Source organism: Lissotriton vulgaris, chromosome 8, assembly GCF_964263255.1.
Source record: "Lissotriton vulgaris chromosome 8, aLisVul1.2, whole genome shotgun sequence".
In the NCBI taxonomy this organism is placed as follows: domain Eukaryota; kingdom Metazoa; phylum Chordata; class Amphibia; order Caudata; family Salamandridae; genus Lissotriton; species Lissotriton vulgaris.
The window spans coordinates 1,278,456,983-1,278,484,025 of NC_141696.1; the positions used below are offsets into that span (position 1 = coordinate 1,278,456,983).

At 48.6% G+C, this 27,043-nt stretch overlaps 1 protein-coding gene across 1 annotated transcript in view; it reads left to right on the plus strand.

The window, feature by feature from the left end:
- The window catches only part of ZDHHC20 (zDHHC palmitoyltransferase 20), a 261,337-nt gene that overhangs the window by 202,936 nt on the left and 31,358 nt on the right, over positions 1–27,043 (plus strand). Inside the window, exon 10 of the mRNA XM_086935201.1 lies at positions 22,168–22,257. Coding sequence (XP_086791327.1) covers positions 22,168–22,257 — 90 coding nt within the window. The remainder of the gene's footprint in view (positions 1–22,167; positions 22,258–27,043) is intronic.

The window sequence follows — 27,043 nt, forward strand, 5'->3', positions numbered from 1 at the left end:
GTTAATATCATCCTGCTTGGAAACCCTTTATTCTGCTATTCTGTCTTCCCCTCTGTGATTGCTGCTGGAGGAGGTGCAGCTATGCAGTGGCCACCTGAGCTGCACCGCTGAACCAGGCTAGTCACTGCCACTCATGGCACAGTGGCCCCGGTCTGTCTTTCATAGCTCCCACTCTGTCACTTCAGTGCTCTTGTACTCCTGGATCACTGCTGGATTTGGACACCAGCAGGAATTGGGGGAGAAATAGTTTCCCGGATATCTTAGTGTGTGCCTACCCTTCTCTTGCTCCTTAACTCCAGATTTCGTTCAATTGATAACTCCTAATGCATAATGCAGATGGATCGAAATACATCTTTGTTTCATCAGAACCAATGTAGGGAGCACAACAAAGTGAAATGTGATTGAATTTGGTCAAACTAAGCAGTAGTTTTGCTGTCAGGTTTTGATTTCTTTAGAGATGAATCATAGCTTTACTTGGAAGGCTCAAGTATTGCACTTTAAAAAAAAATGTGTACTGAAGGAAGTAACTGGATTGGTTATTACCCCAGTAAGGGAAAGGCATTGAAGTAGCCCTGGCTAGCCTTCACCAGTGCTGTTGGGCAGATGGAAATGCTCAGAATAAAAGGAAATACATATACTTGTTTACTGCCATGGACGCTGTGAGGCATGAACTCACTGAGACTTGGCCAGAGCATGAACCCGATAGTCCATTAAGACAACTAAAACCTCTGATTTGGAGGCATTTAACTAAAGGTGTTCGGTTGTCATCCATCAACGTCTGCTTGTTGAGTACCTTGTTGATTTCAGACTTTAATTTAGCTGGATATACATAAGAATCGTATACCAAAGAAATGCGGTTCACTGGTTAGAGCCCTCCAGTGATGGTTAAAAGGATAGAAAAACATACAGGAATCTCAGGAGACTTAATCCTGTCATGCACTCAGTATCACACACCGATCTGGATGTGGTTCTTTGGCACTTGGCATAGATATAGTGTCCAATACCCCTGACTGGGGCTTATATGTAGCTGGTTTTGGAGAAAATGGGTTTTGGTCCCAATTTTGTTAGCTACATTAATTTGTGTTACTCTGAATGCAGTTGTGCTGTAAGCTCAGAGGGGCCTTGTCTCAGGTTGGTGGGTCATAGAGAAAGCAACCAGACATGTTTGTCCATTGTACCTGCTTCCATTTGCATTGTTTTGGGGGCAACTTGTGATAAAACAGACCACATTATTGCACACCTGTGACATAAACACGGGATACAGTACATACAGTGTCTATGCAAGGGGATGATACATTGCTGTATCTTAGGCCACTACTGTTCTCAATTCCTCATCTCCTGATAGAACTAGAATATTTTGGGAGGGCATCTGGCTTATTTATAAATAAGAACAATATAGACCTATTCCCTGAGGTGGGGTTGGCCTTGAATGACTGTTCTGGGCTGAAGTGGAGGTGGAAACTGAACAAGATCAGATATTTGGGGATAGATAGTAGGAGAGCAATACTACTGCAACATGGGGAGGTTTCTGCAGACTCTTAGGTTGCCTATTCAGTTTTGGAATGGGTTACATGTATCCACATTGGGTAGGATAGCCATAGCAAAGATAGTGTTTCTCTAAAGACACTTCAGTGCTCTACAAAACCCAATGTTCCACATTCCCAGGGCGGCCTTCAACAAACTCTACAGCCTCCTGATGTTATTGATGTGGCTGGGTAGATGAACTCCTGATTTGTTAAATGAAGAGAAATCACCATCCAGAGGGTTTTCTGCATGTTGTGCAACAAGTGGAAGCAACATGGGGAATAGCAGTCAAATACATGTTCGAGGCATGTGGGCTGCTGAATTCATATCTGTGCATAGATCGCCGCCTAGTGTTGGGTCCGGATGATTGCACCTTGTTGTCCTGGAAGAGTCTTCGAAGTATCACAAGATAGGTAGCTCCTCCCTTGGACTACAGTGCGCAAGGGCATCCTCTCCATCTTCAGATTGTTTTTTTCCGCCATTGGGTTCGGATGTTTTTCCTACACTCGAAGTTCGGAATCGAAACAAAACTTTTTTAAAGGCCAAAAGGCCTTCGGAATCGACAGTATTGTTTCCGCTCGGTGCCTATTACCTCTTATAAACTTCCTTCTTCTCTCGGGTCGTCGACGCAGCCCGTTGGGCCTTTCGACGCCACGTGGGCCTATCGTCGATGGAACGGAGTCCATTTAAATTCTGCCCACAATGCCATTCCAAGTACCCGCATACTGACAGACACCCAGTATGCAACAAGTGCTTGTCACCGGACCATAAAGAAGAAGATTGCCTGGCTTGTGCCCAATTGAGTTCCAAAAAGACGATCCGGAATCGACGGGCCGCTAGACAAGAGATGCAGAGACCAGCACCAGACCCGGAAAACATTTTCGACGACGACCAAGAGCTCGTCGACGTACAAGACTCGGATCTAGAGATCATGGCTGTCGAGGACGATTCGGAAGACTAACAGATCCCGCAGGGGCGAACCGTGAGTACACTGCCCCTAAAACCCACTCTACCGAGAACAAAGGCTCCGGTCGAGGCATCGCCAACAGGCCTTAGCCAAGATCAAGACACTGATTCAATAGCCCCACATTCAAGCTCAGCTACGAATACCAAGAAAAAGCCTTTTGAAACTCCAGGCCCAAGTCACGTTCTCAAAAAACCAAAGGTTGTCGATCCGAAGTCTGTCCGACCGAAGGTCATCGTACCGAAAGTCGCAGACTCAAAGGCCGCCGAGACTCGACGTGCCACGTAAGCCTTTACAACCAAAGGTCGTCGACACGAAAAGGGGCATCGACTCCAACGTCGCCTTGAAAAAGCCGGTCGAACCGAAACCGAAAGTCGACGAACCGAAAGCAGTCCAACCAAAGAAGGTTGTGCCAAAGCCAATAGACCCGAGCACAACTGCTCCCAAGAACACAGTCGAACCAAAGAAACCAATCGATTCGACAAAGGAGAAACAACAAAAGAAGGTTGAAACTCCTAAAAATCCGGTCGATCCAAAACCAAGCCTCGACCCGAAAAAGGCTGAAAAAACACCTAAGCCTACAACACCAACAAAACCTGTAGATCCAAAAACAAACGTCGAACCAAAAAAGACACAACCCAAGGATTCGACTCCAAAATCAAGGACAGTGGAAGAAGAACTCTTTCACCCTGATCCTATAGAAGAGGAACAATAAAAACTGTACATAGACCCTGAGACTGGCAAAAAGTAACAGTTTACAGAAAAAAGAACGAGACCAGTGGACACTGAACCTTCTTCACCAGTTCCTCTAAACAAAAAAGAAAGACTCTGTCACTTCTCCACTTAGACCTTTCCAACCCGTCTCTCCTACTATGCCTACCACGCCTTATGCCCCTTACTCTCCAACACAGTCGGAGTATAATGTAGATTATGAAGAAGAGGATCCTAAGCAGGATTATAACTATCTACAGGACCAAGAGACACAGGATAACACATGGGACAATCAACAAGACCCATATGATACACATCCCATCCCTGACACCTCCTCCTATCCAGTTAAACCATCACCCACAGATGATACAGTAGCATTTAACCTGCTAGTGGACCGGGTCGCACTATACCACAATGTTAATATGCATAGTGACCCAATAGAGGAGGATTTCCTTTTTGACACATTTGCCTCTTCTGAGAGAACAGTTAAAACACTCCCTATGTTAAAGGGTGTACTAAAACACGCCAATGACATCTTTAAGGATACAGCTAGAGCATGTGTTATCAACCCTAGGGTTGAGAAAAAATATAGGCCTGCCCCTACAGACCCCACATACATTAGAGGTCAACTACCACTGGATTCTCTAGTTGTAGCTAATGCACGTAAAAGGGATAACTCCCAAACAACTGGAGAAACACCACCTCCTCATAAGGAATCCAAAATCCTTGAAGCCTCAGGAAAGAGTGGCTGCACAGGCAGCCAATTCATGGAGAATAGCTAACATGCAGGGTCTACTAGCTCGCTACGATAGGACACACTACGATGGACTAGAGAGCATAATGCAACATCAACCTGAGCCATTCAAAGAACAAGCTGATGCTCCTATTCAGGAGGAGAAGATCATCACAAATGCTTCCATTAAATGTGCATTAGACGCAGCAGATACCGCAGCAAGATCCGTTAACACTAGTGTCTTGCTAAGACGACACGCATAGCTACGCATCTCAGGCTTTAAAAGCGAGGTGCAATCTATTATTCTAAACCAGCCGGTCAATCCAGACTTCCTCTTTGGACCAGCAGTAGATAATATTCTGGATAAAATGAAAAAATACACTGATACTGCAAAGTCAATGGGTGCGTTGCAGTTCCAACAGCATAAAAGCTCCTTTCGGCGCTCATCATACAGAGGAGCTGCACGAGGCAACACCGCACAAGGCGCCTCGGCATATAAAGCCAATACCCAGTCCAGCTTCAATAAAAGTCCCAATCGAGGTGGATACAGACGAAATGGCAATAAGGGGAGAGGACGTGGAGGCAATAACAACAGAACCTCCACTGCCACAAAACAGTGACTTCAATACACTACCTCCACACCACATAACACCGGTCAGAGGAAGAATTCAACATTTCCTACCAGTCTGGAACAACATTACCACAGACAGGTGGGTAAGACAAATTATCCAGTATGGCTACTGTCTAGAACTGACTTCTACTCCACCCAACATACCACCCAAACACCGTCCAATGTCCACAGAACACATCGCTCTCTTACAACAAGAGGTGAAAAATATGCTGGAAAAGGGGGCCATAGAGCCAGTCCCTCTCCAGCACCAAGGAACAGGAGTATACTCACTATACTTCCTCATTCCCATGAAGGACGGGTCCCTCAAACCAATACTGGACCTCGGACTCCTTAACTAGTATATACTTTCGGAGCACTTCCACATAATCACTCTACAGCAAGTCCTACCGTTGCTAAGGCAAGGAGACTTCCTAGCAACCTTAGACCTCAAGGATGCATACTTCCACATACCTATATAATGTAAATAACAAGGACCCCCTATTCAGAAAATTAATTCAAAGTATAGGGAAATAAACAGTGTAAACAAATTGGCATATTATCAACATATAACAAGGGAGAAATCGTAAGTAAGACACCAAACCAGATAATTAAAAAAGGTAGGTTTCATTTAATATATTAGCAAATATTCATGGTTAAAAACAATATAAGTACACAATATAAAACCTATTATGTAAACAACAAAATAACTCAAAACAAAATATAATCCATAAAAATTACATGTGACATAACATCTAGTAGTGGCAAACAATTTATATTATTCGACGCGCGTTTCGGCGTTTTTCGGAACGCCTTCTTCAGGAGCCACGGTAATATCTGAAAAACATATTAAGTATATGAGAAAAAAACAGAGCAAATTATTTTATTTAAAAAGAGAGGGCAAATACATTCTTAATCCATAATTACAAATTGCAAAATTAATGCGGTGTCAAGATCACAATAACTCCCTACTTATACAGCAAGAAGGAATATCGCTGTATAAGGAACAAACTAGCATAGTTAGATTTTGAGCAGTGGTAAAACTGGGGGAAAAAACTATGAATGTCTCAGGACATATAATAGCAAAACGAGTGTATGGGGCACAAATATACACAAGTATCTACTGATTTCAACATGACTTATTCTCAAAAAATCTTATTGAGGTCTATGTTAGGAGCTCTGATGATTGTTTGTATAAATAAGTACTGATATGAATAGTTCAGCAACAGATTGGAGTAGACAATGTTGCTGCTGATAATCGTGTGCGAAAATCCTAAGTGGTGAAACATTGGTTCACAATGGTTTTACAGCAAAAGCACTGGATCTATGGAACTGCAAAACCACAAATGTGGTGTATTTTATCAGTTGCCCTTGTGGCCTAGGCTACGTTGGCGAGACCTGCAGATCAATTCAAACACGTCTCACTGAACACAGATCAGCCATCAAAACAAAAAAACTGAATGCACCCCTAGTAAAACACTACATTGTTTTTTTCTCATATACTTAATATGTTTTTCAGATATTACCTTGGCTCCTGAAGAAGGCGTTCCGAAAAACGCCGAAACGCGCGTCGAATAATATAAATTGTTTGCCACTACTAGATGTTATGTCACATGTAATTTTTATGGATTATATTTTGTTTTGAGTTATTTTGTTGTTTACATAATAGGTTTTATATTGTGTACTTATATTGTTTTTAACCATGAATATTTGCTAATATATTAAATGAAACCTACCTTTTTTAATTATCTGGTTTGGTGTCTTACTTACGATTTCTCCCTTGTTATATGTTGATAATATGCCAATTTGTTTACACTGTTTACTTCCACATACCTATACATCCTTTTCACAGAAAGTATCTCAGGTTCACAATCCAAAACCAGCACTATCAATTCAAAGTTCTTCCCTTTGGGGTGACCACAGCTCCAAGAGTGTTCACAAAATGTCTAGCGACAGTAGCTGCACATCTAAGGAGACAACACATTCAAGTTTATCTAAACTTGGACGATTGGCTGATACAAGCAAAATCGTACAAACAGTGCAAAAGCCATATGTCTCAAACACTTCAGCTGCTACACAGCTTAGGTTTTTCAATAAACTACCCAAAATCCAACCTACAGCCATTTATTTATTTATTTATTTATTTATGTAGTTTATAGAGCGCACAGCTACCCCCGAAGGGGTGTCCCGGCGCTGGAACCTGAACCTCCAGGGGAGAAGAAGGAGTATGGAGGGAAAAACAGCCGAGTAAAATCAGAGTCCAGAGAAGAGCCAGGTTTTGAGTTTGGCCCGGAAGATGGATTCGGAGGGGCAGAATCTAAGATCGATTGGCAGAGCGTGCCACAGTTTAGCCGCAATGACACTGAACCCTCTGCCACCCATTCTAGAGAGTCTAAAACGGGGAGAGATCAGGAGGCGGAGGTCATTGGATCTCAAGGATCTGATGGAACGGGATATTGAGACACGTTTTTTCAGGTAGTTGGGTCCGAGGTCGTTGATGGCACGGTAGGTGAGGGTAAGGATCTTGAACTGGATACGGCTGGCCACTGGTAGCCAGTGAAGTTCCTTACGGTAAGCGGATACTGATTGGCGGTAGGGAATATTGCCAATCAGTCTGGCCGACGCATTCTGGACAATCTGAAGCCGGTCTAACAGATATTGGGGGGCACCAGCATAAAGGCTGTTTGCATAGTCCAGGTGGGACGTGATAAGGGCATGGGTAACTGTACGGCGGGAATCCAGAGGGAGATAGGGGAGTATTTTTTTGATCATGCGCAACTTCAGGAAGCAGGCAGAGGTCACTTTGTTGACCTGAGTTTTGCATGAGAGGGAGTCGTCAAACTGAAAACCCAGGTTACGAGCAGAGTGAACGGGAGAGGGAGCGGGATCAAGTGCCGTGGGCCACCACCAAGAGGAGGGGATGGGATCTTTCTGGTTGAAAAACAGCACCTCTGTCTTGTCTGCATTGAGTCTGAGGTGGTTATCAGTCATCCAGACACTGATGTTGTTGAGGCACTGGCGGAAGTTGGTGAATGCGGAGTCCGAGTGGTCTCTGAAGGAGAACACCAGCTGAGTATCGTCAGCATAGGAGACCACCCTGACTCCGTAGGACTCCACAACGTCGGCCAGTGGGGCAAGATAGACGTTAAAAAACAGGGGGCTGAGGGCGGAGCCCTGTGGCACACCGCATGACAGGGGTTTTTCCTCCGATTTAAAAGGTCGCAGTAATACCCTCTGACTTCTTCCTGAGAGGAAGGACTCGATCCAGCTAAAGGCAGTGCCGCCAATGCCTATCTGTTTGAGTCGGTCAAGGAGGATGGGATGGGAGACCGTATCGAATGCAGCGGACAGGTCGAGGAGGACCAGCATGGCCTCCTCGCCCTTGTCCACGCATTCCCGAATCGTTTCCGAAACTTCCAGCAATGCCGTCTCAGTGCTGAATCCCGCCCTAAATCCGGATTGTGAGTCGTGCAGTAGAGAGTGGTTCTCCAAATACTCCGTGAGTTGCAACTGCACGGCTTTTTCCAGGACCTTTGCGGGTTTGGGGAGAAGGGAAATAGGGCGGTAGTTGGCGAAAACAGTGGGATCAGCATCAGCCTTTTTTAGGATAGGAATCACCAAGGCCTCCTTCCAAGTGGAAGGGAAAAAGCCATGGTGAAGGGAGGCGTTCCACATACAGCAATATCTGCGAACTACTATAAACACCTCGCTATCAAAGGCATATCCAAACGCAGCGAGAATAACCAGTATGCAAATGCTCATTCGCAAATTCCAACCACAACACTCCCTGTCAGCTCGAGTGTTCATAGGCATGATGGCCTCCTGCATTTTCATTGTCCCTCATGCCCGACTTCACATGCGTCCACTGCAGTAATGCCTAGCAAACCAGTGGAACCAAGCTCGGGGAATATTAAAGGACATAGTGTTGGTAAACAGTCGTGCATACAACTCTCTGCAGTGGTGGAACCCACAAAACCTTTCCAAAGGACGACTGTTCCAAGAGCAGGTTCCACAGTGTAACGGGGCACCTGGGGCCTGGTACCCCGTTCCAAGTTCGGACTATGAACAGGAGGGAATGTCTGAGAACGAGGCTTGCACTAACCCCTCTTCTGTCACTCAGCAGACGGACTATCGAGGCTCGGGGGAGGACTTTTCCGTGATACCGGAGGATGATGGTGACTGGCCCTTTAACTGCCCCGGAGCTGCTGAATGGGAGGAGTCCCGAAACGACCGTCCGTCATCAAAAGAGGACGAGAGGGAGGACGAGGTGTGTTTGTACACCTGGAGCGAGGAAGCAGGGAGAGAACGACGAGAGCGAGACGAGAAGGAGACGAAGGATACGCCAGGAAGCAGACGAGGAGCCGTGCCGGACCTGGAGACGCCAGGAGGCCAACGACCCCACGCGTCGCCCAGCCACTCACCCGGGGGAGGTGCGTGGCTCGTACAGGTGCGTAATCGCCTCAGGGGTTGGGTGGGACGCAAGGGAGGTAATCCTGTCCCGTGAAACTTCCCTGGGTCCCGGTTCCCCTTCACTATCACAAGCACCGATCCTGTCCCCTCACGCCACTGCCCTGACACTGCAGACGGGGAGCACGCGTGGTTTGAAGTCCTCACTCCCTTTTCCCTGACACGGCGGATTGCCGTACAGAGCTCTCACGAGTGCCCTTTTGTTTGTTTTCTTTTGGATACCCGGGAGGAAGAAAGGTCAAGACGGAACCCGAAGCAACCCCGACCCGACGGAGCCTGACAGGTCTTCGGAGGACGACCCTGCTAGAGACCCGACGAAGGAGAAGGTCGAGGAGCCGATCCCCCAGGAGAACCCCCGTTTTGAGAAGGACTTGTTCAGATCATTTGTTGAGCTCAATAAAACCCACAATAACCAAAACCCGCCTGTTGCCCTTCACTGTGAATCCTGCTCGCCCCGAAAAGCCTACAGTGGTGGAGAATGCGAGCATAGAAGCCGTCTGCCAGCAGAAGATGGAAAACGTGCTCGAACAACTTGCTAAAGGCCAGGAAAGGCTAGGATGGGTAGCCGAACAGCAGCTGACAGCTGCACAAGCCAATAGAGACTTGCTGAAGGAGGCATTGGCTGCGAGGGCCCCGGCTCCTTGGGTGGATCCTGTACAGTCCAGCGGGACAACGGAGAGAGTCATTCCCCATGGGTCAGCCGCCATCGCTCTCCAGAAGTATCAACCGGGGGAGGATCCGGACGCATTTCTCTTAAACTTTGAGCGCGCCGCCCGGGCCTGCGGATGGCCGGTGGTGAAATGGCCGTTCTTTTTGGCCCCTCTACTGGTGGGGGAAGCCCAGGCCGCCTACCAGGTGGCGAACCCCACGGGAGACACTTCGTATCAGGATGTAAAAAAGGTCATCCTGGAACACCTAGGCTTAGATGCTGAAGCGTATCGCCTGCGGTTCCGGAAGGAGAGAGGTGCCCCTGGGGAGAACCCCCGAACCCTGTTTGTGCGTCTCAGAATGGCTGCTGACAAGTGGCTGACTCCCTCGATAAGTTCCAAAGAGGAAATTATGGACCGCATTTACTTGGAGCAGTATCTCGAGGCTCTCCCCTACCCAACTCAGAGGTGGCTAAGGCAACACCACAACCTTACGGCAGCCCAAGCCATCGACATGGCCTCTTCTTTCGCCCGGGCCCAGCCCCGAAATCCAGCATGGGAACCGGAGAAGGCCCCGAGACCCCCCCCCAAACCAGAGAAGAAAAACCCAAGACAAGGAGAACTCTCTAGACCTAGGCCCTGGCAACCCATGGCCCCAGGATCTGCTGGGCCACAGTGTTTTGACTGCGGGAACTGGGGGCATATAGCCAGACACTGCCCCAAGAGACGGCCACCGGACGAACCCATGGAAGTTGGATACCTTCCAAAGCCTGTACTTTTCTCCGCCGAAATGGGAGGCACCTACAGAGTAAGTGTCAGGGTAAACGGGACCTCCATTTCTGCCTTACTTGATTCCGGGTGTAGGCAGTCAGTGATCCAATCCCAGCATGTCACTCTGTCTCAGTATATCCCCAGGCAAATGGTCAGTATTAGGTGTGTCCATGGCGATGTACGTCCCTACCCTGTGGCCAACCTTCCGATACAGATAGGAAAAATGGATACCCAGACAGTGAGGGTGGGAGTGCTATCTTCTTTGCCCGAGGACCTCATCATTGGCACTGACAACCCCCGGTTTTTGTCGCTGTTTAAGAATTATACCGACCGTCTAGATAGAACCCTTGCTACAGAAAACGGTCGCCAGGACCCCTGTCCGGCCTTGCTCACCCCCGAACCATGGTTAATAGACAGGAGTTTCCGATATGCACAGACAAACGACCCCTCTCTTTTCAACGCATGGGAGCAGGCCCATCAGGGACAAGGGCATGACCCGGACCGGTTTCCCAGGTTTATCATCAAAAACGACCTGTTATACCGGGAAGGAAAACCCAATGAGGAGGCTCAACTGTTAGTACCCCTGCCTTTCCGTAATCAAGTGCTCTTCTTCGCCCATAGCCATTTGGTAGCGGGACACACGGGAGGGGAGAAGACCACTCAAAACATCCTGAGACATTTTTACTGGCCGGGTATTTACAAGGACACGGCCGTGTACTGTCAGGAATGTAGTATCTGTCAGAAGAAAAATATGACCCGGCCCCCACAGGTACCCCTTCAACCCCTACCCATCATAGGGAAACCCTTCGAAAGGGTAGGCATGGACATCATTGGCCCTCTCCCAAAAACGAGAAAGGGGTATCAGCATGTCTTGGTCCTGGTCGACTATGCGACTAGATTTCCTGAGGCTTTCCCCCTAACTGCCACCACCACCAAACAGGTAGCCGAGAAGATGATCGAGGTGTTCAGTCGAGTCGGATTCCCGAAGGAAATCCTGACGGATCAGGGCACCCCTTTCGTCTCCAAACTGATGGGTGAAGTATGCAAAAACCTAGACATAACCCAGATCCGCACCTCCGCCTATCATCCGCAAACGGACGGCCTTGTAGAAAGGTATAACCGTACCCTCAAGACAACTTTGCGGAAAATGCTGGAGGTCAGCGGCGCCGAGTGGGACCATCTCTTGCCTCTGGCTTTATATGTCATACGAGGCCAACGACAGAGCAGTCTAGGAGTATCCTCCTTTGAGCTCCTATATGGGAGACAACCCAGGTCGTTGATGGAAATGACGAAAGACGCCTGGGAAAACGAGCTGCCTGAAGAGACCGCTAGCACACTAGAGTATGCTCAGAGCCTGAAGTCAAGATTGGGGAAACTGCGAGACCTGGCCTATACCCACCTGGAATCCCAACAACAGCTACAGAAAACGTATTTTGACAAAGGGAAGAAATGGAGACGGTTAAGAGTTGATGACTGGGCCCTGATACTCCTTCCATCATCCACCCAGAAGTTTCGAGCCGAGTGGGTAGGTCCCCACAAAGTAGTTGGCACAATAGGGAACACCAGTTATCGCCTACAGACGGGACCCAACAAAACGCAGGTTTACCACATCAATATTCTCAAGAAGTGGCTAGGGCCTGTTCCCTCCGCGGTACATGTGGTTACCCCAAGAACCAGCCACTCCACCCGAGAGGAACTACAGATCAATGACGAACTGACGGAACAACAACAGGACGATATTAATACCGTGTTATCCAACCATGACACGCTCTTCTCCAACCTACCGGGTAGAACCACCCTAGCAGAACACAGCATCGACACCGCTCCTGGGAAAACGGTGAAAATAAGACCATATCGAGTGCCCGAATCCAGAAGGAAAGCGATACAGAAAGAAGTGGAGGACATGCTAGACCTGGGGGTAATTCGTCCGTCCAAGAGCAGTTGGTCTAGCCCCATCGTAATGATCCCGAAACCCGATGGGTCCCGCAGGTTCTGTATGGACTTTCGAGCCCTGAATGAGATATCCTGTTGTGATGCCTACCCCCTCCCTAGAGTTGACGAACTAATCGAGCGACTGGGGGATGCCCAATATATATCGACGCTCGATCTCACCAAGGGATATTGGCAGGTGCCCTTAAGGGAGGAGGATCGAGCGAAAACGGCCTTCAGCACACATGAAGGACATTATGAATTCACCGTCCTCCCTTTTGGCCTGCATGGAGCCCCGGCCACCTTTCAGCGGCTCATGAACTCGGTGCTGAAAGACGTGTCCCACTTTGCATCGGCCTACCTCGACGACATCGTCATTCATAGCCCGACTTGGTCGGAACATCTACAACATCTACATGAAGTTTTCCTGGCCCTGGAGAAAGCCGGTCTAAAGGTGAATGCAAAGAAATCCAAGGTCGCCTATCAGAGAGTGAAATATCTGGGCTATATATTGGGTCACGGGCTTATCGAGCCTCAGATAGAGAAGGTCCGAGCGATAGCTGACACCCCCTTCCCAACCACCCGAAAACAACTGAGAGCCTTCCTGGGTCTGGTGGGGTACTATCGTCGCTTCATTCCCCAGTTTTCCCATGTAGCTGCACCCCTTTCTGACGCTTTGCGTCTCCCCGGCAAGTCATCCACTACCCTCCGTCCTACTGAGGCTATGTTGGCTGCCTTCTCCCGCCTCAAGCATATCATCACCTCCACTCCCGTGCTGACTTCCCCTGATTTCTCGAAGCCATTCACACTGCATACTGACGCGTCTGAATATGGGATTGGGGCTGTGCTGTCACAAATGGGTCAGGATGGTAGGGACCACCCCGTAGTGTACGTTAGTCGTAAGTTGTTCCCGCGCGAGCTACGCTATGCCACTATAGAAAAGGAGTGCCTGGCTGTTAAGTGGGCGGTGGAAAAACTCTCATACTACCTGGAGGGTCATCCGTTTACCCTGTTCACTGACCATGCCCCCCTCCTGTGGATGGCCAGGAACAAGTCAAATAATGCGCGGGTGATGCGCTGGTTTTTATCCCTCCAACCGTACTCCTTTACAGTGCGGCACAAGAAGGGGACTGATAACGTGGGTGCTGATTTCTTGTCCAGACATCCGCTCCCCGAACGTGAGCGTCCTAGGGGGGAGGTATGTAACGGGGCACCTGGGGCCTGGTACCCCGTTCCAAGTTCGGACTATGAACAGGAGGGAATGTCTGAGAACGAGGCTTGCACTAACCCCTCTTCTGTCACTCAGCAGACGGACTATCGAGGCTCGGGGGAGGACTTTTCCGTGATACCGGAGGATGATGGTGACTGGCCCTTTAACTGCCCCGGAGCTGCTGAATGGGAGGAGTCCCGAAACGACCGTCCGTCATCAAAAGAGGACGAGAGGGAGGACGAGGTGTGTTTGTACACCTGGAGCGAGGAAGCAGGGAGAGAACGACGAGAGCGAGACGAGAAGGAGACGAAGGATACGCCAGGAAGCAGACGAGGAGCCGTGCCGGACCTGGAGACGCCAGGAGGCCAACGACCCCACGCGTCGCCCAGCCACTCACCCGGGGGAGGTGCGTGGCTCGTACAGGTGCGTAATCGCCTCAGGGGTTGGGTGGGACGCAAGGGAGGTAATCCTGTCCCGTGAAACTTCCCTGGGTCCCGGTTCCCCTTCACTATCACAAGCACCGATCCTGTCCCCTCACGCCACTGCCCTGACACTGCAGACGGGGAGCACGCGTGGTTTGAAGTCCTCACTCCCTTTTCCCTGACACGGCGGATTGCCGTACAGAGCTCTCACGAGTGCCCTTTTGTTTGTTTTCTTTTGGATACCCGGGAGGAAGAAAGGTCAAGACGGAACCCGAAGCAACCCCGACCCGACGGAGCCTGACAGGTCTTCGGAGGACGACCCTGCTAGAGACCCGACGAAGGAGAAGGTCGAGGAGCCGATCCCCCAGGAGAACCCCCGTTTTGAGAAGGACTTGTTCAGATCATTTGTTGAGCTCAATAAAACCCACAATAACCAAAACCCGCCTGTTGCCCTTCACTGTGAATCCTGCTCGCCCCGAAAAGCCTACACACAGATAGTGTTAACAGCGGACACATCACTGTTAGGTTGGGGGCCCCACGTACTCCAATACACAGTGCAGGGACTTTGGACAACCCAGCAGAAAAAATTGCATATCAACCATTTGGAGTTGCTAGCAATATTTCTAGCTCTAAAAGCATTCCAGAAACACCTGTACAACAAGACTGTGTTGATCCGGACGGACAACATGACAGCCACGTACTACATACAGAAACAGGGAGGAACGCACTCTCCACAACTGTCTCACTTAGCGCAAAGCATATGGAAGTGCGCAATTCCAAAAAACATCTTTCTCCTGGCAGAACACCTCCCAGGGAAGGACAATCAAATAGCGGATCTACTCGGCAGACACAGCCAGCAGCTACACGAATGGGAGATTCACCCTCAAGTCCTCCAACCATTCTTTCAAAAATAGGGGCACCCAGAAATAGACCTGTTTGCCACAAAAGAAAACTCAAAATGCCAGTACTTTGCCGCCACATTCCCACATCCGTTGTCACAGGGCAATGCGATATGGATGAACTGGTCAGGCAAATTTGCGTACGCTTTTCCCCCAGCTCCACTAATTCCACTAGTGGCACGCAAACTCCGGCAACAGTCAGTCATAATGATCCTAGTTGCTCCAACATGGGCAAGGCAACCATGGTACACAACGTTCCTAGAACTTTCAGTAGTGCCTCATCAAAGACTGAAACTCACACCCAATCTTCTGACTCTGAGCCATGGAGAAATCAAACACCCAGATCCCAATCAGTTGAACCTAGCGATCTGGCTCCTGAAGTCTTAGAGTTCGGATACCTTAACTTGCCTCCAGACTGCATGAATATTATTAAGGAGGCAAGAAGGCCAACAACTAGGGCATGTTATGCGGCTTAATGGAAAAGATTTGTTATTTACTGTAACAATAACCAAATCAATGCATTAGATGCTTCTCTACAAAACATCATATGCTACCTGTTGCACCTTCAAAGGTACAACCTAGCTTATTCTTCTATAAGACTACACTTAGCTGCTATAGCAGCATACCTCCAAAACAGACAACACCTTTCACTGTTTAGAGTACCAGCAATAAAAGCGTTCATGGAGGGCCTCAAAAGAGTAATTCCTCAAAAAAAAACACCTTCACCAGTCTGGAATCTAAACGTTGTACTCACCAGACTTATGGGGCCTCCCTTTGAACCCCTACATTCATGTGAACTACAATTTCTCACATGGAAGGTGGCTTTCCTTATTGCTATTACCTCACTTAGAATAGTTAGCGAGCTACAAGCACTAACTATTCAAGAACCCTTTATGCAAATACACGCAAACAGGGTAGTACTTAGAACAAACCCTAAGTTTATGCCAAAAGTCATATCCAATTTCCACATCAACCAATCTATAGAACTGCCAGTGTTCTTCCAAAATCCGCTGTCAGTAGCTGAAAGAGCCCTACACACCCTAGATGTCAAAAGAGCTCTGCTATATTATGTTGACAGGACAAAGGCATTCAGAAAAACAAAACAGTTGTTTGTTGCTTTCGCACCACAACACAAAGGAAATCCCATATCAAAGTCAGGAATAGCCAGATGGATAGTTAAATGCATTCAAATATGCTATCAAAAAGCTAAACACACTTTACAGTCCCCCCCAAGAGCACACTCCACGCGCAAAATGGGGGCATCCATGGCTTTCCTAGGAAATATTCCCCTTGAGGATATCTGTAGAGCAGCCACATGGTCTACCATACACACTTTCACAAAACATTATTGTGTAGACGTACACTCCAAACAGCAAGCTGCTGTAGGACAGGCTGTTCTTAAAACTCTTTTTCAAACTGCTGCAGCTGGCACAGGTGGCCACCGCTAGAGGAGATACTGCTATACAGTCTATGCATAGATGCGATTTCAGCAGCCCACATGCCTCGAACGGAATATGCTACTTACCAATATGCATCTGTTCTTGGAATGTAGGGCTGCTGACATTCAAGCACAATTGACAGGAGCTATTCAATCGCTAGAAATAGAGGAGCAAAACCTGGTCAATGTTAATATTTCAATTGCTGCATGGAAAAGAGCAGTGAATAGACAGGTGAAGCACATTTCATTTGCGAGAGATCTTGGAATTCTGCATCACCATCCAAATCTTTCCACACTGGATGCCTCTTACAAAGTGGGAAAAGCACAGCCTTATTTTGAGCAAGCACTATCAGTTCAAACTCGAAAAAAGTTCACTTATATGAGGCTCCTTGCATTACCCATTGTGGAGTTTAATCAAAGTTGGGCCCGTGCGGACAAATTAGTAGCATGCAGACTTTGTGATTACCATCAGGAATCCTGGTATCATTTGCTGTGTTGCTGCCCAAAGCTAGCCAGTGAGAGGCATTGCTTGGTCATCCCAATCTGCAGAGTTCAGGGCCTCAAGCGATGCAGCAAAATCTCAGACTTGTGTTTTTTGTCTACAGAAAGTCAAATAGCGGCACGGCTGGGGAAATTTACAGACCTAATCCGTGCAGGACTGTCCGCAAACGCTGAGCTACAGAAACAAATCTGTAGGTCTGGAAGCAGGGGAGAGGCGGACACACCTTTGTCTTAAAAACAAATGCACTTTGATCTAAAACTGTATTGCTAGAATATGACACTATAATGAATGCTTCAGGTCGAATTAGACTGTGGCAATAATCAGGGGGTTTAACCTATTTGGTTTTTAGATAATTATTTTAGAATGTTAGCATATTGTAATGATTTTAATTAATCGAACATTTAAAAGCTTTTTCACGTTACTCTAGTTTTCTAATTTGTCAAAAAGATTTAGACTCGTTTCACTACTAGTCCAGTCACCTCTTGCTCATTGGAAGTGATATTGGTAACCGGCTCAGGGGAAAGACTTCTCTCTCGATTATTCGCAGCACTGAAGGATGACAGTAGGAAAACACCCCAAAAAGCACTGCAGGCATGGGATAATTACCTGCCTGAACATCTGGAGGACAGAGAGCATGTACCTTTGTACATAATGCAGCTAGCACTGCTAGGTTTAACTAAACACACTTTCAGTTCCTACACCACATATACCTTACACCCATGAGGCTGAATAGTATGTAACAGAGTATATCATCAGTGCACCCGTAACTTAAGTCTGTAAGCCACCTTCATGCACATGACCTAGACATGCAGAGTCATGATTGAACATTGGGAGATAGTTATGAACAGTTTATGGTTTGTATTGGACATTGGAATAGAGACCTCTGACAAACACGATCTTCCAAGAATAAGCTGTAAGCCCAAGAAGCAAAAATGCAATCTGGTTTTGCAGTGTTGGGTTGCTCCTATTTAAATGGGTGATTGCAATACTTTGGTTCTCCCTTAAGCAATACACAATTCAGGCATTGGTTATGGATGTGTTGGAGGTGTCTCTGGCTGATACAGTGGCACACAATTTAGAAACATTGAACAATTTAATCAACGAATTAGTGGAACATCCACAGAATGACATGCAATCAGCGGTAGCTCCCCATATAAGAAGAAAGTAAATCTAGCCCAGAAGATAACTCTCTGGGATAGAGCATGCAGCAGAGAATTGTCAACCCAAAAAAGCCTAAAGGAGCCTTTTATGGGGGGCGAGGGGGAGGGTTGATGAGATTTTATGTAATGCACTGCTTATGATGAATTTATACATTCAATGGATATATATGAGTGATATGGTCTAGCATAAGATCAGGTCATGAAAGCGTATTTGGTATTTGTTTGGAAGATATTTCCATTATATTTTGTACAAGGCAAAGGCAAATGATAAAGAAGTTAAAAAAGTAGTGAAGTATTGGAAGCTTGAGATGTCCCAATCCTAGTTTTCGGGATTATTTGAAATTAATTAAGGGCAATACTCTGGAATCCATACTACGGAAAAGCAGCTTCCTATTGGTGGCTTGTGTTGCATTTATCTGAGAGATGCAGTTGGATAAAAAAAATCACTACCACCTGCTGACAATCGCCCTGAACCACAATTTCAGTGCTATTTCTAGACCTAAATCTGTCCTGGAAGGGATCATATGTATTATGCCATTCTTTAATGGCGGTGTGATGGCTTCTGCCAGCAGTTGGTTGGAAAAGGTAACCGATAAAATTGTTCACAAAAAAGAAAAAAAGCAGGGTCCTGTTAGTCCGTTGATGGCTATTTCAAGGGAGGCTTCACCACAAGCAGTCTTAGAGGTGCCAGATATGCTTACCTTATTTAGTGAGAGTAAAAATATTGTTCTTTTGTGGGGTGAAGAAAATATGCTCTCTTGTACTTATAAAAATGGCAACCGTATGGGCATGAGGGATTAGACTTTTTACTTTTGTACTCTGGCAGACGCTTGCCAAAAGTGTCTTGATATAAAGATTCAAATACAAATGGTTGGTCCAGCATCATGCAAGTACCAGAACACTGGAAGCTTTTCATATGTTGTTGGAAATTCAAGATCTAGATCTTTCAGGATCCAACCCACCATATTGTAAAAGGACTCTGCAAGAGACTGTCATAAATCTTATAATGCAGCAGTGTGGGACTTAGCTTGCCGCAGGATTAACTTGTTTCCCATGAATGGTCATGATAGAAGCATTAAAGAACAACATCAAACTTATTAAAGCTCCATGGTTTTGGCATTTCTTTCAGTTAAATGTTTTGAAAATTGACTCAAAGACTTGTTTTTAGTAAGCATTTAATATTTTATTGAGGTGATCATGAAAGAGAATTCAAGCAGCAAGTGTTATCACCTGATATCTGCCTGCGTATTTGCACCCATCTCATGAAAGCATAAATCGTTCTTAAATTCTTCATGAAGTTCCTCATCCCCCTCAGTTGATGAAAGTAAGCTCAGAATAGTTTGACCACTCCTGTACCGTTTCCAATCTTTCTTTATCCCGTCCCCTATTTAAACTATCAAGCAGGCAGCATGTTAGTAAAGCTTTGGAATTTTAATTCGGCTTCTGCATTTACTTCCGTATTGTCCTCTGAAGAATTTGTCTATTGATCCATTAGAAATGGTTTTCCATAAACACCTAGCTTCCCCTCGCTTATTAAATAGATTTCTCATTATCCGAAAGAAAGATAAATGTTATGAAGACTATACCCAATCCCCCCTTTTTTAAAAGCCCATTTGACTTTTGTAAGATATTGCTCACGTTTTCTCTTTCTTCCATCTACTTCTAGTTTGAGATAGAGCTCCTCATTCTGTTCACACAGGTCTACAAGTTCCCAGGCTTGTTCAGTGATTTCTTCCTCCCTGTGGTCCCCGTTGCGTTCCAGGGAATCCACCAGCCTCCCACTTCTTGGAGCTCCGTTCGCAGTTGTTTAATATCTGAGGCCACATCTTGCTGCAGGTCCTGCAAAACCGTCCGTGAGTGAGCTAAACAGCTTCTCCATAAAGCACGTCATGATTGGGTCCTCTGCTCGCCCAGCTTCCAGATCCATCTCCTTCTCTACCGGCTGGGTCAACTGTTGCTCGGGTCCCAACCCCACTGTTTTCTTCGCACCCGGCTTCTGAAGCAGATCTTTAATCAATACTTCCTTCTTGGACCGCGGTGTAGACATTGCAGTGGTCTGGTGTTGTGCAGGCCCGACGACCCTCCAACTGGCTTAACTTCAGATAGGGACTAGTTACCCACCAGTCTCCCACTGGGCACTGGTTTTGAGGCTCCGATTACTGAGCACAGTGGGCCATCGCCAAAAGGTGCATGTAGGGACCGCCCCCAGTTACCCGCCTTTTGGAGCTCTTCGACCCCCATCGATCCTCACACTGCCAAGAGTCGATGTTACCCCCCTGGGCTATTACGTCTGGTACAGTAGGTCTTGGCCTAGTCGCAGCAGTCACAATGGCCGTTCCACCAGTTGAGTGCAGATTCCACTGCGGCTGTACTCCAGGATCCCTCACACCACCTTGGGAAGATGCACCCCTAGCCCTGACACAGGGCCGCTCTCAGCAGTGGCAGCTTGGGGCTGTCATCTGGGTTCTCGCTCAGTGTCCCGCCTGGCCGGCCTGTCTGCTGGAGGGAGTCCAGGCCCGACCGGACCTCCCAGTATGAGCGAGTGTGAGGCCGGGATTCTAGGCCTAGTCCGCTTTTTGGGCAAATGTAGATATGTACATCCCACACGCTAAGGCACCTTCAGAGTTTTGGGCCAGGGATCCACTCCAATGTTGCACCCTAGTCCCTGGGACCTCTGAGTTTACTTGGGGGGCCGACTCTTGTCAGAGTCCCGCAAAGTCTCTTCCTCGCGCCTCTCACCGCTGCTCCTCCGTTTCCCTTGCGCCGCAATGTGCCTTTTCTCACGCTGACAAGCCGGCGGTGGCCCCTTTGGCGCCAACTGCTCTATGCGGTGCTGATTAGGCACCAACCTTCTGTGTGCGGCTCCTCGTGGCCGCCTCAACCCTGCCCCAGACACTGCCTCTGGTCCTGGGCCCAGCCTATATGGCACCACCAGTAGTGATGGTAGTTGCCGATAACGAGGCCTCAAAATCCTAAGTTCTAGGTCTGGGGAAGTATCTTTGCTTGCCCCTTCTCGTCCGGATTCCCAGGAGGTCACACTGCAGTTTCTCAGCTCTGGCTCTGGGCCACTTCCGAAGCCACCGCCCCGTGGTCCCGGGCCCCGAAAAGGCATCCCCTCCGCTCCGCGCAGGGCTGCTCTCCAGCCGAGACAGGCGCTTCTCCGCTCCGCCGCCTCACCTCCTGGTATCGCTGAGGCTCCGCCGGCACCAATATCAGTGAGTGCTGCAGTCACCGCGATATCCCCGCTGCCGCTCGCAGCACCGTGGTCTGTACAGCAGGAACCAGAACTTGCCCTCGGGTCTGCACAGTACTCCATTGTTCAAGGACACCCTGAGACCTCTATGTAGCTGCCTCTCAGGTCTCAAAGCTGCAAATGGACTCCTTATGTCGACCTCGGCTACCGGAGCCCCAAAAGAAACAGTGCTACTCTGCTGCCATCTTGGCCATGCCCCCCTCTTCCATCTACTTCTTGATGACGGGACTAGAAATTTTTATTCTAATTCTTTTCTCATTCCTCTTGGCTATTTGATAGGTGGCAGAGATGATCCTTTGTTAGTTTCAGGCCATAAAATGGCAAAACATTCTAAGAACAGCACTTGTCTACTTGATACTTCAGTAGGGTTTGTTGTGTACTGTCTGTACACATAGTGCAATGACTGTTTCTCAGTTAGATTCACGTTACAGAATCTTCTTCTTGTAAAAGGTCTCTTGCAGAGATTTGAAGCTGAGCCACTATATGGGACCTTGAAGCTCAGTCAGAGCCCAACTTAACTCAATTTCCAACCCTCTTAACAACATCCTTTTCACTTACTACACACAGCCCAAATGGTACTCTCCAGTGTGACCATTGGTGTGAGTCATGAGATTATATAGAACTGTGACTTACTGCACGCTATGGAATTGAATCAAGAATGCAGAATGGTCTTTGGGCCTTCAATATGATGTAAGTGCATGTTTAAGGAGTGAACTGTTTCCAACACACACTATTTTTCTGGGATGGTTTGTTATTCGATAACAAAAGAGAAAAATCAGGTAACCTATTTAAAACAATTAACCTTTATGGCTATATTGTGTTGTTTTGCATTGTTACTTTATTTTAAGAACAAAAAACAAACTAATAAAACATTTTAAAAACTATTCACACTAAAACTATTTTCTTTAATCTGTTTGTTTCCGTACATAGTTTAGGTGATGGCTGTTCTTTTCCTACTCGGCTTGTCATGCTGGATCCTGAGCAGCCTGCCACCTCCAGCCAAAATGAGTCTATCAGAAAGTATGCCCACCTTGAATGTTTTATGTAGATTGCATGTATTATGATTTCAAATCTGGTCGTAGTGGTTCTAAACCTCTCTTTTGGTGCTAGTTTCATTTAATATTTGGTTAAATGTTTAGAATCCTGTTGCATGTTTGATTATGTAAGAATCCTCTACTGTAGATGTGTGAATTATTCCACAAGGTCTAGGTTTTCTTAAATATTCACAATGCACATTCAGTGGTACATGAAGTGCCCATGTCTAGTCAATCCATCAATGTATTGCCAATTATGTATCTATTGAATTTATAGTATTTATCTGAAAGAAACACGTTAGTTATACATTCCTTACATTAGAACTACCCCCAGGCGTCCGCATGGATCCGGAATTTTTTTTCGTCAGTAGTACCCTGCACGTTAGAAGGTGGCGTCGGTCGGCTCCGAGTCCGTTGTCTGGATGATATCGCTGCAGCTACTTAGCCGCTGGCCTCGCGAGCTGATGTCAGTTCTTTCTTTTTCCGTGCCAGCCAACGCAGATCCGGGAGGAGCGGTACCTCAGTAATTTTTTGAATAACTTTTTCTCCACTTTTGTCGACTTCTTGTTTCTGTTCTTCGACTCCGAACAGGTGCACTAGGGATGCCCTGTTTCAAGGCCTGCAGTTCCTGTGACCGACTGATGTCGGTGATGGATCCGCACCGTGTGCCCCTCTTTTACATGGAGCGCAACCACGGACCCAAGTTGTGCTCCGACTGTCGGTTGATGTCCCCGAAGGCTTTGCAGGATTGGTCCCGAAAGCTGCTTGAACACCGACAGCTCTGCGCTGTTCGAGGTCCCGGTGGAGAGGGGGGGTCGAGGAACCAGTCGCGGAGCCACCACCATTCCGGTTCAAAATCATAGAAGTCTTCGCACTCGGGGTCGGGTAAGTCGAAGCATTAGAAGTCGAAGAAACATCGTCCCTCTTTGACTTATCCTCGACGGTCGGCCGATCCGACGAGGCGCGTTGGTGGTGTCACTCCAGCGGCTCCGTTTGCAGAGCACGAAGGGTTGACTGTTTCCCTCCCTTCCCTGGACCCGGAGGGACCCCCACCCAACTTCGTACATTCTACCATGCGATGCATGCCATCTTTAGGAGGACTTGCCCCGCCGGCGCGCCTGGGCCCGGTGGACTCGGTTGGAGGGCCTCAGTCTTCGCAGCCAGTGGCTCCGGCCCCAGCGCCGGAGGCTCCCCTTGGATCCAGGCCTGGATCCTCACGGCACCACTTCCGCGTTCGGCTCCCCTGCCAGCGTTGACCTGGCCTCCATGCCAACGTGGACACTGATCCAGCGCCAGGTGGGGCTTTTGTGCCCCGGTTCACTCCTGGGGTCCCTTTCGAACCACAATGGCACCCAGAGGATGAGGAGGAGGACTGGGAGGGGTCAGGTGACCCTTTTACTGACCAGTTAGACACTGAGCAGGACTGGAGAGAGGAACTATGGGATGCGGGTGGTCTTGACACCTCTCTTGACCTTGTCATGTTGTCTCTTCCTACTGTGGCTACGGAGGAGCGAGCGTCATATGCAGTGGTGCTTCAACTGGCTACATGCTCTTCGGAGCCCTTGCTGCAGTTTAATGAGGCTCTCAAAGACGTCCTTTTGGACACTTGGTTCAGGCCCATTACGGGGCTCCCGTGGACAGGATGATTGGCCGACGCCAACCCCCCGGCTCTGGGCCACCCCGCTTTCCTCACCTGACACCCCACCCCTGAGAGCTTGGTATTTCAAGCTTCCACCTCCAAAAGCGCCTTCCCTACCGCTCCACCGGAAAGGGAATCCAAGAAGCTGGACCACCTTGGCAAGAAAATTTTCTTTTCCGCCAGCTTAGGACTGTGGTCCTTAAACACTGCATCTCTTGGGCCGTTATTCGCACTCAGTGTGGGATACAGTGGCACAAGTGCTGCCTCAGTGTCCGGAGGAGGCCCTGGCAGTGCTCTCCCAGATTGTTGCCGCAGGGAGAGATGCATCAAAGTTTACAATCCGTTGTGGGCCAGACACCACTGACTCTCTGGGCAGGACCATTTCAACGTCGGTAGCGCTTCGTCGCTACGCCTGAATGAGGTCCACTGTCTTTTCATGGTATGTCCAGAGCCCTTTGATGGCCGTCGCCTCCTTGGCGACAAAGCCGAAAACGCCCTAAGCGCTTCAAAGACTCACAGGCTTCAGCCAAGTCCTTGGGCCTCTCCACCTGTCTGGCGTAGTCTGCTTTTCGCCCTTTTCGTGGATACGGAAGGGGTACACGCTGCGCCCCACTTAGGACCACAGGCCGCAGCAAGTTGGCCAACCTTTGCACAGGTGGGGACATGCAAACAACCGGTGTGGTTCTGAAGGCCAGCGAGCGGGCCAGTCCACCAACCCCCCATCTGCAGCAGTCTCCAAACCCTCCTAGTCTGACTATTCAGACCCATCAAATGCCAGTGGGCGGCAGGATTCGTCATTACCTCCCCCACTGGCCACCATCACGTCAGACAGGTGGGTTTTGCAAATAGTCCAAAGCGGCTACTTCCTCCCCTTCGAGACTACCCCTCCAGCCATGCCACCTTGATACCACCGTATGTCGGAGGATCATCTGGCCCTTCTCTAGCAGGAAGTTGCAGCTCTCTTGGCCAAGGGAGCCATTGAGCCCGTTCCGGTCCTATCTTGGACCTCAGGGGCGTCTATCGCTTCCTCTGGAAGTAGAAGTTCAGGATGTTGACTCTTGCTCAGGTCTTGTCTGCCCTCGATCCGCAAGACTGGATGGTAGCGATTGACTTGCAAGTCGCTTATTTTCACATCCCCGTCCTGCCGGCCCATTGGCCTTACCTACAGTTCATAGTAGGCCACGAGCACTTTCAGTTTACCGTGCTCCCCTTTGGCCTTACCAGCGCCCCTCTGGTGTTCTCGAAATTGATGGCGGTGGTGGCACCTCATCTGCGCAGATCAGGGGTTTCAGTCTTCCCCCATCTCGACGACTGGCTGTTGAAGGTGGGATCGCCCCAGGCAGTCGTCTCCCACCTCCAGACTATGGCCGACCTCCTGCATTTGCTGGGGTTCTCACTCAATGTGCCGAAGTGTCACCTGATTTCCTGTCAGAAGCTCCTCTTCATCGGAGCGGTTCTGGACACAACGTGGTTTTGGGTCTATCCTCCCAAACAACGAGTATGGGATATTCAGGCTATGATTCCGATCTTTCAGCCTCTATCCTGGGTTTCGGTCAGAATGACCCTGAGGCTGCTGGGCCTCATGGCCTCCTGCATTCTGCTAGTCAATCATGCTAGGTGGCAAATGTGGGCTCTGCAGTGGGACCTGAAGTTCCAGTGGGCGCAGCATCTGGGGAATCTGTCCGATTGCGTCCAGATCTCGGAAGGCCCTCCCCAACAACTGCAGTAGTGGCTTATGAACCACGATAGGGTCAATGACAAATCACTCTCCCTTCCCCAACGAGACCACACTGAGGTGACGGATGCATCCCTTCTGGGATGAAGCGGAGATCAGAGGCCTCTGGTATCCGGCGGAGTCCGGGCTTCACATCAACCTTCTGGAGCTCTGGGTGATTCTTCTTGCACTGAAGGCATTCCTTCCCTCTGTCCGGGGAAGCGTAGTTCAAGTGTTCACAGACCACACCACCTCCATGGGGAATTGCAACTATCAGGGAGGGTGGGGTCGTGGACCCTATGTCAGGAGGCCCTCCGCCTCTGGACATGACTGGAACACCAGGGCATTTCCTTGGTGGTTCAACACCTGGCCTGTTCTTTGAACGGCCAGGGTGGATGAACTCCGCCGCAGGTGCATTGATGGATCACAAATGGCGTCTGTACTCGGAAGGGGTGCAAGGTCTCATTCAACAGTGGGGAGAGCATTTGTTAGATCTATTCGCCACCGAAGAGAACGCGCAATGTCAGCAATTCTGCACGTTGGAATTTCCAAGGCGGCACTCGCTCTGCCACACTTTTCGTCGCGAGTGGAGTTGCGGTCTGTTGGACGCCTTTCCGCCTATACCACTTCTGCCCAGAGTGCTGAAGATCAGGCGCCACCGGGCCCAAGTCATTCTTGGGGCTCCGGATTGAGCACGAAGAGTCTGGTATCCCAAGCTGCTCAACATGGCCATTGATCGTCTGATCAGACTGCCTCTTCAGGAGGATGTTCTGTCGCAGCAGCAGGGGACGATCCTCCACCGGAACCTGTCCGCTCTCCACCTCCTTGTATGGAGATTGAGCGGCGGCAGTTGACGTCTTTCGACTTGCCTCCTGAAGTCTGTGACGTAATCTTGGCACCCAGGCATCCCTCCACAAAGACTGTATATGCCTTTAGGTGGAACAAGTTTGTAGCATGGTGCACAGCAAAGGCTGTGGATCCCCCTTCTGCCCCTCTTTCTGAAGTACTCTTGTTTCTGCTCTTTAGCCCAGCAGGGCTCTGCTCTGGGCACTATCTAGGGCTATCTTTCAGCCATCTCTGCCTTCCTTCGGTTGCCAGATCAGACTTCTCCCTGGTAGTTAACAGTTTCCTAAAAGGCTTATTGAATCTTTTTCCTCCGATCCCCTTCGTTATGCCTCAGTGGGACCTGAACCTTGTGCTAACCTATCTCGTGTGTTCCCTTTGAGCCGCTGCATAACTGTCCTTTACACCTTCTGACTCGTAAAACTGCTTTCCTGGTAGCCATCACTTCTGCTAGAAGGGTGAATGAGCTCCAGGCTCTTTCTTCTAAACCTTTTTTCCTATCTGTTCATCCGTACAAGGTGGTTCTTCGGACCCGTCCATCCTTCCATCCTAAGATGGTTAAAGCCTTTAACATTG